Source organism: Microcaecilia unicolor, chromosome 8, assembly GCF_901765095.1.
Source record: "Microcaecilia unicolor chromosome 8, aMicUni1.1, whole genome shotgun sequence".
In the NCBI taxonomy this organism is placed as follows: domain Eukaryota; kingdom Metazoa; phylum Chordata; class Amphibia; order Gymnophiona; family Siphonopidae; genus Microcaecilia; species Microcaecilia unicolor.
In genome coordinates, this window is record NC_044038.1 from 3,675,570 (window position 1) to 3,688,141 (window position 12,572).

Here is a 12,572-nt window from a genome sequence, read left to right on the forward strand (position 1 = left end):
AGAAGTAATCCCAACCCATATCCAGGCTCAGTACAGCCAGACCAGCTATACAGCAACAACAAGCTTGGAGAATGAGCTTATGCCTGTAGAAGTGGGAGCTGGGTTATTTTACATCTAAATATTTTATTTCTGTCCATAAAAGTTTATTTCATTAGTTATACTGTTACACAGCTATTAGGCTCCGCAGTTACAGCAGATCATGCAAAGGGATTTTAAGGCACCATTTGAAGAACCACAATTAAAGGGGGTGGGGGTATTACCATGGCACAGAGAGAGGCGGAGAGCTGATTAATGTCGCAGGGTGATGTCAAGATGAGGACTTTATACTGGAGCGATTCAGGCAGTTTACCAAGCAGAAGCTTCAATACCTTCCAGTCAGTCTCCTACAAAATCAAGAGGGGAAAAGGGAGAGACTGAACAAAAACAAAACAGTATCCCATGTCCTACTACTAAACATTTCTAGAGCGCTACTAGGGTTACGCAGCGCTGTACAATTTAACAAAGAGAGATAGTCCCTGCTCAAAGAGCTCACAATCTCAGCCCTAGGCTCCTCTTCCCTGAACATATTCTGCAGGATCCACCCCCCACCCAGGATGGCGTCAATCTCTGATGCTAACTTTAAAAAGGAGAGCAGTTTTAAACTGATCATGGGGAAAGCCGAGTGTCGCTCAGGAGTAATATGGAGAAAAGTATTTATATTAAAAAAAAAAATGATATTGGCAAAACACTGACGTTGAAACATTGGAGATTTGAGGCTTTATCTTTCCCCACCCACTGTGCCTTCCAGCATCTCTGCCGGGCTCAACATGGGAGGGCCTCACCCTCGGCACTTAAAATAGTAGCTGCCAAAATTGGGTCTTCCCCTATACGCCACACTGTGGTCCGCCTCTACTGCCCAGTTCCTTGACAGTAGCCACATTGATGCGCTCCAGAGAGTGTACACTGTCCCAGCCATCGGATGTGCCTGGATAGCAGCTGCCACAGACTAAACAGCACCCTTATGGCAATCTAGATACTATTTTTCCTATTCCAGACTACAAAGTGATCCAGTATAGCATAGTCCAGTGAACCACAAAATCTCTGGTAAAAATGATCTCAGAAGTGTCACGCAGTGATCATGTATTTTTTTTTACTCACAGAGAATTACAGACCAGGATTGTCACTGGTCTCACACCACCTCCCTTCCCCACATAAGATATTTTTTATATTCTGTATACCAAAATTTAAATTGTATTAAAGCAGAAAATTTTACTACTCATCTGAATTATTGGCATTTATTGCAGTGTCGGCTTAGTGGAGTTTAAATCCAACATGGCATGTTTCGCTAAATGCTTGCTCAAGGACATCCCCTTTTGTTTGCTCATCATGCAGACAAAAAAAAAAAACTAATCTGAACACCCCCAGATACAAATATGCAGACTCAAGCCACCCACAAAGCTCAACTGGGGACCAGTTAAACAGGAGCAAATCACTCAGAACCAGAGGCTGAAAAGCGTGCCCATCCACCTGCTGCAGACAGAAAATACTGAAAGCTGGACTGGATGCCAAGAGATGTCTCAGTTCAGTTTTCAGTTCCCTCTCTCCACCTACTAGTAGACAAGACACAACTAACCCACAGGTTCTGGAGTAGTGGGAAGCTACGTAATGGAAAACAGTTACAGCTTTTATATTCCACCTTTTAGGAACCTATGATAAAACAACTCTCCATGCGCCTTTTCTTCCAGCGCTGTATATAATAATCGCCAAGAGCAGCTGCATACCTGCTTCAGACACTGGAGGAGGACATCAAACACCAGTGAATATGGTAAGTAAGCCAAACGCAGCCCGCTGCCTTGCGAGGGGATGCTGGGACTCCCAGAGGGTGGAGATAAGGTGCCAGGGGGTTTCCTTTCTGCAGGTCTCTTTTCAGGCTCAGTACTAGACAGAACAAAGAATCTTACAGCAAATCCCCTAGTAGACAGCACAGCCACATTCCCCCCAAATTATCCTATACTGAGCAGCACCTGAATCACTCCAATTTTAAATAAATTTTAAAAAACCTCACATGCTGTACAACATGCAGGGAAAGTCACAAGTGTTTCATCCCTAAGTAGAAACAGGAACCCATAAGCTTAAAATGTGAGAGAAACTTGTCTCAAAGTATGGCATGATCTGGGCACGAAGGGGTTGGTAAAAGGAAAGATCAAAAGCCACCTCATTCTGTGAATACAAACCGTCAGAAGCAGCAAGAAATGCAAAAGTTAAAGTCCTGATAAGCCTTCTCCCTCTTCAACAATTCCATACAAGGATGTATCTGCCAGCTCAGCTGCTAGTTTAATGAGTTAGAAAAAACTAAGCACAAAACCCATCTAATCTGCTCATTTCCCCATCTAGCTGCCATGCTCAATGCAAGCAAGCCAGAGCTGTGTTCAGAACCTACCCGGCCTCACACAGGCAGTAAGGGCTGAACCTCACCACCCCATCTTTATTAGGCAGGCCGAGCCGTCGGCGAGAGTCTGCACAGAGGAGGAGAAGGAAGTCAAACACCTGCACGAGAATAAAAGTGGAGTTTAGAAAGGGGAGATGGGTCACAGCACATCCCCGTTACACCAGTTAGCAGTCTGAAAGGGGGGGGGGACGATGAGTCACACTGTACCTGCAGTCGGATGCTGCTTGCAATGACAGAGGTGTACAGGTGCTTATAATGCAGCTGGAGGTGGTTTATTAGCATTTCATACACTCGGGTGGCATGAACAGCAGGCAGACTGTACAGCTTGGTCTGTAGGGAGGACAAGAAGATTAACAAAGGTACTTTTAACCACATCAATCTTGCCATTTCAGGGTTTTAACCAATATTTAAAAGGACCAACTTCCCCCTGTAAAACTGCTTATAATGGTCACCTAGCAGTTTACTTGTATAAAGTGAACCATTTAATTTTGGGCAGGCCAAAAACTTATAGCAGGTATAATTTAATCAAGAGATCCATATAAAAATTATGTTCAACAGCAGCACTTAAGTGGACAGTGCCAAAATTGAAAACTGGCCCGTGTTCAACTATTATTTCACAAAATAAACTAAAAAGTAGAAATCCTCATCGAGCAAACTCTGCTCACACAGCTCCTACCACCACCATCGAAAAGGCCAAAACAAGTGCCTAAGCAGTTCTGCTAATGCAAACTTCACATCAGAGAATGGACCATTTCAGCACTATGACAAAGAAAATACATTATAGGAGCAGAAATTCAAGAACACCCGAAATAACATATTTAAGGGGCTCGCACAAATTACAGCGGTTACCTGCAGAATCACCAGAAGGCCCAGAACTGCAGTCTTGATGTCTTCCAGGGCTGAAGGAGAGTCCCTGTCTCCTGAATCAACAGGGGGCGACAGGGGGCGTATAACTACCTGCAAACAGAGAAACAGCCCTGTAAAATTAGCAACAAATCTTTCTGAAAGCCAGCGATCACACCCAAAACTAGACCATCTCTGCAGCCTCCTAAAACGGAAGCCAACAGGGAGGATTTAGGTGAAGGGTAAACATTGACCAGCTAAGTGAAATAGAACGTGCAAGATAGATGGGTGAAGATTCAGCTGCGGCAGTCAAAATACTGGAGTATTAAGTATATTCTTCGTAACCAGCCCTGGAACTCACATATATGACAAGCTAAAATTTTAAAAATGAAATATACAGATAGCTGCTGGCAATGAATATTCAAGATTATAGTGGGTGGTGATCTTATCCAGACAATGGCAATGCTCAGTCTGCCAGCAAGATAGACGGCCTTCCCTCCTCCCCATTATATATATTTTTTCAAACATCATAACAAAAGCCCACAATTAGGAAGGAGAGAGGTTAACTATAAATAGGTCAATAAAACTTACTAGGATAAGGAAAAGACTGTAGGTACGTTGCAAAATCAATACCGTCAAATAGTTCTAGTAACGCCTAAGAGGATCTGTTGTAAGTCAGGTGGATAGACGATATTGTCACTAACCAAGTTTGTTCCAGGATCACCCCATCTCCAGCCCCGCTGCTCCCTAGCATTATGCAGTTATATTCAAAAACTGAACTGCTCCACTGAAATCTAAACCATAAAGCATGAAAAAAAAAAAAAAAAAAAAAAAAGTCTTAGATAAAAGAAAAAAGCCTCTGAAAATAAAAGTTGGAAGTGCACTAAGGGGTCCTTTTACTAAGCGGCTCTAAACAGTGGCCGGCACTATGGCCACTTTTAGCGTGACAGTAAAATGGCCACATCTGGATTTCTTGTAGCGGCCATATGCTAATTTCCACATTAGAGTAGGGAATCACTGTCGGGAGCCCTTACTGCCACCTGTTCAGGAGACATGAGGGCTCCTGCACAACTCCTGCACTAAGAGTAGCGTATAGTAAGACCCACGCTACCCAGTGCGGACACGCCTCCTGCGCAGAAAAAAAAAATTTCCTGCACAGGTTATTTTATTTGGATTGATCACCTTTTTGAAAGAACTCACTGAAGGCAATAGACAATTACAGCGGCAAAAATATTCAAATACAAAGTATGGCATAGTATACTACTTACAATGTCAACAATACGTAATAGAACGTTTTAATTGATAGTGAAGGGTAAAGCAAACATGGAACATATAGATAGGTAACAGAGTAAGAGAAGTTAGAAAGTAAGGTGACAAAGTTGCATGTGAGGTCAGAGAGCTGGTTAAATATTCTCTCATCTAGGGTAGGAATGGATAAACACGTCCCGCTGCAGTATGTGCTGCCCGAGTCAATCCTTGTGTGTGAGAGTGAGACTAAGAAGTTAGTTACGTCTTCCATTAAAGTCCTGGTTGAAGAGCCTAGCTTTCACTTGCTTCCTGAAGTAGAGATAGTCTTGTGTTTAAGTGGAGCCTTTCAGGCATGTGCATTCCAGAGTGTGGGGGCTGCTCCGGAGAAGGCTCGCTTGCGGGTATCACATCGTAGAATGTCTTTTGGAGAGGTGGTGGTTAGTGAAAGTCCTTGGGAGGACCTTAGTGTCCTTGGCGGTGTGTGGAGGATCCTCCTATTCAGATACTCGGGGCCATTTCCTTTCAGGGCCTTGAAGATCAGAGAGTTTTAAATTTAGCCCTGTATTGTACTGGTAACCAAATGAAGTTTTTGCAAAAATGGTGTGATGCGATCATGTCGCTTGCAACTTTCTATGAGTCTTGCTGATTGGAGCAGAACACATCAGCATGTCCTGCAGTAGTGCTTTTAGCACGCAGTACATCTGCTATGCCTTACGTAAAAAGGGCCCCTAAGTTTATGGAGCGCTGTGTCCATCCATGAGCAAAGATACCTTCTTTTTATCCACACACTGAAGAGGGTTACTTTTGCCTTACCCTGTATAGTTGACTTTAAAAAAAAAAAAAATACATAAAGTTTTTGCTTATGACTGGACACAGCTCCTAGCACTTCATAAATTTAGGGCAGCAACTGATTTTCAGAGGCTCTTTTATAAATCTTATCAATTCTATATTTTACACTCAAGAGAATGAAACAAATTCAGATACAAAAGGAAATAAAATTAAAATCAAAAGAAGAAAAGTTTGCTCCAATTACTTTAGACCTAACAAAACAAGAAAGGATTCCCTACAAAAGAGAAACCGTCCAAAGTAGAAGGGACATAAGACAACCAATCCAGGCAGGAATAAATAGAAGTTGTATTGCCCAAAGACCAGGTACAGTAGACAGTCCCGTGTTTTGGCCAAGATATGCCTGATTCAGGCATCACGAGTATCAAAATAGAGACCTAACTGTAGTCACGTCTATAAAATGATAGATTTGATTTTAAAAAAAAAAAAATCCCTTAGATATAATCAGGAAGTGACACGCACATGCACCAGAACTTCTACTGGTCTGCAGTATCTCTGTAGCTGACTAATGTTAAACCTGTGATGTATAAGCCCTAAGATCACCCCTTACCCATTATCAGCGAGCCATTTGAGAGGATAACAATGGATAGCGGGGCCTCTAGATGTCCCTGGCTGGACTGAGAAAAGGCAGATATTGACAGTGGTGGACTTTGGTATCCCAAAGTGTAACTTTATCCTCAATAGAAGCAGAGAAAGTAGTTTTCCCAGGGTGTCTGATCCTAGGGAACTGAGCTCGATTCCCACTGCAGCTCCTTGTGACTCTGGCCAAGTCACTTAACCCTCCATTGGCCCTGGTACAAAATAAGTACCTGAATACATGTAAACCGCTTTGAATGTAGTTGCAAAAACCTCAGAAAGGCAGTATATCAAGTCCCAGTTCCCCCTTTCCCTTATGACATCACAATATCAGAAGTGAGCCAAGTATCAGGCAGCCATTGTGACATCACTGATGAGGTTGGCTCTTATTGGTGGAATGAGTGGAGGAGTAGCCTAGTGGTTAGTGTAGCAGACGATCCTGGGGAACTGGGTTTGATTCCCACTGCAGCTCCTTATGACTCTGGGCAAGTCACTTAACCCTCCATTGCCCCGGGTACAAAATAAGTACCTGAATATATGTAAACCGCTTTGAATGTAGTTGCAAAAACCTCAGAAAGGCAGTATATCAAGTCCCATTTCCCTTTCCCTTATGACATCACAATATCAGAAGTGAGCCAAGTATCAGGCAATCAAGCCATTGTGACATCACTGATGAGGTTGGCTCTTATTGGTGGAATGAGTGGAGGAGTAGCCTAGTGGTTAGTGCAGTGACCCATGATCCAAGAGAACCCGTTCAAGTCCAACTGCAGCTCCTTGTGACTCTGGGCAAGTCACTTAACCCTCCGTTGCCCAGGTACAAATAAGTACCTGCATATACAATGTAAACCCCTTTGAATGGAGTTACAAAAACCACAGAAAGGCGATATATCAAGCCCCATTCCCTTTCCCCTTATGACATCACAATATCAGAAGTGAGCCAAGTATCAGGCAGCCATTGTGACATCACTGATGAGGTTGGCTCTTATTGGTGGAATGAGTGGAGGAGTAGCCTAGTGGTTAGTGTAGCAGACGTTGATCCTGGGGAACTGGGTTTGATTCCCACTGCAGCTCCTTATGACTCTGGGCAAGTCACTTAACCCTCCATTGCCCCGGGTACAAAATAAGTACCTGAATATATGTAAGCCGTTTTGAATGTAGTTACAAAAGCCACAGAAAGACGGTATATCAAGTCCCATTTCCCTTTCCCTTATTTCATTAAAAATGTATTTTACTCTATGTGATCTAGAATTAAGATTTAAATTTGTTTGGGTCCTAAATACACATTTTATAGTATAATGATTTTAAATAAAGTCTCTGGACTGCCACAAGAACGGCCAAAATAGCCACCTTTTAAAAACGTTTATTTTAAACCTCATTGCTGATGCCTAAACGCCTCAGGGGTACAGAACAAGGTCTGTAGCCGAGGTCAAGCAGTCCTCCAGAGGAAGAGCACAGGGGGAGGGACCCGGTCACCCGGGTGTGACACCCCACAGGGAATAAGAAGCCCCTTAGGACTTACACCCTATAATAGAGATCCAAGTGTGGGTTCTCTAACATTTACAACCCAACCTAGAAACCCCAAACGGGCCTACCAGACTGAGTACACTGCACAGGCTGCACACATCTACCCTCTGCTGAGACAGAAAATACTGGTTAGTAGAAGGTCTCTGTACCAGGGTTGCCAGGTGGAAATTTTTTTTCCAGCCTAAAGGAGCCCAAAATCCAGCCCAAACCCCGCCCAAACTCAAACCCCGCCCCTGACACCCCCCGCCGTCATCACCCCCGCCCCCGCCGTCATCAGCCCCGCCTCCCCCGTCATCAGCCCCGCCTCCCCCGTCACTAACCCCGCCCAGAAACGTCATTAACCCCGCCCACCGCGGCCAAAAAAAGCCGGCGAAAAAACCGCAAAAGCCGGCGAAAAAACCGCCCCGAAGCCAAAAAGGAGCCCAAAAAACCGCAACCCGCCGCGGGCAAAAATTTCCCGCGGCGGGTCGTGGAAAACCGCCCAATTGGGCGGTAAAACCGCCCACCTGGCAACACTGCTCTGTACAGGCTACTTGAATAAGAAGTTTTAGTGTTCTCAGTCTCCCTCTGCTGGTAGGAGTGCATAACCCAAGCGTCTTGAATGGTCTGGAGGATTGCTGAGGAATTAAGATTTAAATTTGTTTGGGTCCTAAATACACATTTTATAGTATGATGATTTTAAGTACTTTTACTTATATACAAATTATGTTTTTGTCCATATATACATTTTACTAGATATATGTAATTTCTATGTATAAGACATTTTTAAACATGATACCCAAAGGAATTGTTCAATTGAACACAGATACAGTTTTACTAAAATGGCTCATCCCTTAATTTGTGACCATATTTTATTAATGTAGGTTTTGATTGTAGAAATTTCTCAAGAATGACATCAACATTTAAGCCGGTCAATTGTGTATCTGGATTTTCAAAAGGCATTTGACAAAGTATCTCATGGAAGACTCCAGAAGAAACTGGAGAGTCATGGGATAGGAGGTAGTGCCTATTGTGGATTAAAAACTGGTTAAAAGATAGAAAGCGGAGTAGGATTAAATGGTCAATATTCTCAATGGAGAAGGGTAGATAGTGGGGTTCCCCAGGGGTCTGTGCTGAAACTGCTGCTTTTTAACATTTATAAATAATCTAGGAGATGGGAGTAAACTAGTGAGGTAATTAGATTTGCCGACAAAGTTATTCAAAGTTGTTAAACTTCAAGGATTGTGAAAAAAAAAAAAAAAAAGTTACAAGAGGGCCTTACGAGACTGGGCATCCAAATGGCAGATGAAATTTAATGTGAACAAGAGCAACCCAAATTATAGCTACATGATGCAAGGTTCCACGTTAGGAGTCACCAACCAGGAAAGGGATCTATGCGTCATTGTTTATGATACAGTGCAAACCTCTGCTCAGTATGCGGTGGCTAAGAAAGCAAACAATGTTAGGAATTAGGAAAGGAATGGAAAACAAAAATGGAGGATGTTATGCCTTTGTATCACTCCATGGTACAACCGCACCTCAAATACTGTGTGCAATTCTGGTCACAGTATCTCAGTAAAATTAAAAAAAAAAAATGTTAAAAAGTGGAACTAGAAAAAGGTACAGAGAAGGGTGACAAATGATAGAGGATGGGATGACTTCCTTGTAACGAAAGGCTAAAGCGTCTAGGGCTCTTCAGCTTGGAGAAGACAGCTCAGGGGGCGCTATAAAGAGGTCTATAAAATAATGAGTGGAACAGGTAGATGTGAATCACTTGTTCACTCCTTTGGTGGGGGGGGGGAAGAAAAAAAAAAAAAAAAAAAAAAAAAACAGTACTAGGACTAGGAGACATGTATTTTTTCCTTCTTCATTCAACATATAAGTCAACTCTGGAATTCATTGCCAGAGAATGTGGTAAAAGCAGTTAGCTTAGCGGGGTGACAAGGCACAGAGAAGCAGATCTGTGACTGTTCCAAAAGTAGCCCCACCACAAAGACCCTGAAGCAGTAGCACGAAATGCTGGCCATCGTCGGCTTGGGGTGAAGAAAATACAGTCCAGCACAGGTTTTCAGTGCCAACAACAGATAGTGCTGACAAGAAAAGATAAGTGTCTGCACAGTACTTCCAATAATTCTTTATTATCAATGTAATCACATTTTGTTGAACACTGATATGCACTAAAAAAAATTTTTTTTAAGTGTTAAAGAAAGCAGTAAAAATCTAAAATAATCGCTTGAAGGATTTAGCAGTTGGAAGGATTTTTTCTGGCTAATGATGGAGAAGATCGTTGTGATCTGGTTAGCTCTGGTAGATTTTCACGATCTGCGACGCCTTTCCTTCCAGGTAAATTCAGGATTTAAAGAACTAACGTTCTAGGATTTATGCATGACGGAACCAACATTGTTTAATACACATTTTCATTTGGTGGAAATTTGTGTTTGTAATCCAGCGATTTCATATTTCCACACCCTACTTCTTTTGAGATTGTAAAAAAAAAAAAACCACCAAAATTTAACAGAACGGATGCCAGAATCATGATGAGCAATTATTCCCGATGGTTTGAAAAAGCCCAAACCTTGGTTTCACAATGCACATATTATAAACTGCAAATGAAGCAACCGAGACCAACAGATCAGTTATGCAAACTTGGATCATAAATGTTGGAGGGCTACAATGCTGTATACGCTGCTCTGCAGTGGAGTCATGAAGAGGCGATGGCAGGAGCTAAGAAATTGGCTAATCCCTGCCTTTTCGCTGGCTAAACGTCAAGGATTTCCAATCATAAAGGGGGGGGGGGGTTAAGCTTTAGAGATACTTGTTTTGCATGCAAGTGACAACAGACACCATATTTTGCAAATACCCTTAAATGGTAATAGCCTAGATGACCCAAGTTCCAGGGGCATTTTTTTTTGGTCGACTCAGAGACAGAATGTACTTAAGGTTTGCTAGCAGACTACAGCTTTAACACTGCTAACTCCCGGCTCCGTTCCTTCTATCTCGCTGCTCCCTATGCCTGGAATAGACTCCCTGAGCCAGTACGTCAGGCTCAGTCTCTGGCTGTCTTCAAGTCTAGGCTTAAAGCCCACCTCTTTGCTACTCCTAACCGTGACTCTCTTACTCAACACCCTCACTTATCACCCCTACCACTGCAATTTCCCCACCCCTAGCTGTCTGTTCGTCTCTCCAATTTAGATTGTAAGCTCTGTTGAGCAGGGACTGTCTTTTCATGTTGATTTGTACAGCGCTGCATAAGTCTAGTAGCGCTATAGAAATGTTTAATAGTAGTAGTAGGTTCCAATCTTTTGAAATAAGCTCCCTTAGAAGTACATCAGGCATCAATCCAATATTTCATAAAACTGAAAGACTACTTGTTACCTTGTAGATTAATCTAACAGTCAACTGTATTTTGTTGTTCTGTTCAAAGTGGCTTTCAATAAAGAAAACTCAAAACAGATGAACAGTTTCTTTTGGGGAGGCAGCATATATAAGTTTTGAAAAATAAATTAACACCGTCTTACACCCACTGTAGAATACTCAATGCTGGCTGTTGTAAGCCAGTTATACCTTTTCCAGGATATCCAGCAGGCTGTTGAAATGGTGCGTGTTACATCCTTCTGCAAGATCCACCAATAACTGGGTGGCCAGTTTCCGGACCTGGTGATCTTTATCTTCCGGGATGTGTGAGAGCTGGGAAATCACCACCAGCTCGATAAGCTCCTCCTGAAGGAAGAGAGGTGAAAACCTTCAGTCCCGTGTGCCCAACAGGCAAGACTCCTACCAACATGAACAAGCCCTCAGGCTAGTCACCCCATGGAGTCTGATCTGAGAATGCGAGACAATCAAAGGAGGAGAGGCAGCTTAAAGATAGTTACTAATAAGACTGAAGCCTATGAAAACTCAGAAGTTATTTGTGGTCATTACAAAGCAAACTTAAGACTTAGGGGAAGCCAGCATAAATCAAAGAGATACATACCTCATAAAATTGTCTATTGATGCTCAATACAAATGACAACACATCCAAAATCTTAATGCGGACCGCACTACGGGACTCATTCCTGCAGGGCACAAAACAGACTGAATAGTCCTGGAGTGTGCTTAAAATTCGAAGCAAAAAAACAAAAACTTTATAGTTTAGACAGGTCCTAGCTCTCAGCGTGTTGGTTTAATTGACAAAGAGAGTCCAAATCTCCCGTAAAACACACCAAAAACACAATAAGAACGGAAGATGTACAGAAAGACCAAACTAAAATCACAGGTGTAAAAGCCAAATTCCTTTATTAAGACCCTACACGGTCCGTGTTTCGGCCAAAGAGGTCTTCTTCAGGGGTCTATGGATTGGCATAGATAGATATTCTTCCAAAGGTTCACTCAAATTAAGACACCAGGACCTGTAAGGCAGGAGGTGAGCAGGATCTCTCTGCCCAAAGTCCACCTGGGCAAAGGAAGATTTGTCTTAATTTGAGTGAACCTTTGGAAGAATATCTATATATGCCAATCCATAGACCCTTGAAGGCCTCTTTGGCCGAAACACGGACCGTGTAGGGTCTTAATAAAGGAATTTGGCTTTTACACCTGTGATTTTAGTTTGGTCTTTCTGTACATCTTCCGTTCTTGTTGTTTTTTTGGTTTAATTGACAGGACAGTGGAAGTGTGCTTGGCCCCTTATCTGGCCTGAAGTTGGTAGGCAGAGCTTGCTGCCATATTGAGTCACCCAATACAACAGCAAACGTTATTAGATATAAGGACGGCCTATGCATGGCTTGGCAGCGACCGATAGTTTACTTTGGTTTGAGTATATCACAGATGGTGGCTACAGCTTCAGCCTCATCAAGCGATACTGTCAAACGTCCTTGGCTCTCAGTACCCCAGCACAAAAGGAAAAAAAATTTGTTAGCATGTGTAAGAAAAATGAAACCTGCGTTTCGAAGTGGCCTTGTGTGCAGAAAACGGGTCACATTCTGGTCAAGGTAACAAGTAAAAGTACCTGAAGAACCTCTCCATCAGCCTCTGAAGATGCGGAATCCAGTTATCTTTCGCAGGATGGATTGACTGAGCTCTGTACGTAATTAAGTTCACAACAGAAGATTCCTATAAGATTTAGAAGGGAGAAGAGAGCTTCAGAAGTGGA

The 12,572-nt window shown here is 42.7% G+C and overlaps 1 protein-coding gene across 10 annotated transcripts in view; it reads right to left on the reverse strand.

Moving 5' to 3' along the window:
- The window catches only part of TSC2 (TSC complex subunit 2), a 92,071-nt gene that overhangs the window by 54,252 nt on the left and 25,247 nt on the right, over positions 1–12,572 (reverse strand). For all 10 annotated transcript variants that reach the window (XM_030213656.1, XM_030213655.1, XM_030213654.1 and 7 more), the window contains exons 13-20: positions 12,429–12,532; positions 11,418–11,499; positions 11,009–11,164; positions 3,278–3,385; positions 2,636–2,758; positions 2,420–2,526; positions 1,761–1,917; positions 261–383 (exon numbers count right to left, since the gene is read on the reverse strand). In XM_030213656.1, the coding sequence (XP_030069516.1) occupies positions 261–383; positions 1,761–1,917; positions 2,420–2,526; positions 2,636–2,758; positions 3,278–3,385; positions 11,009–11,164; positions 11,418–11,499; positions 12,429–12,532 (960 nt within the window). The remainder of the gene's footprint in view (positions 1–260; positions 384–1,760; positions 1,918–2,419; positions 2,527–2,635; positions 2,759–3,277; positions 3,386–11,008; positions 11,165–11,417; positions 11,500–12,428; positions 12,533–12,572) is intronic.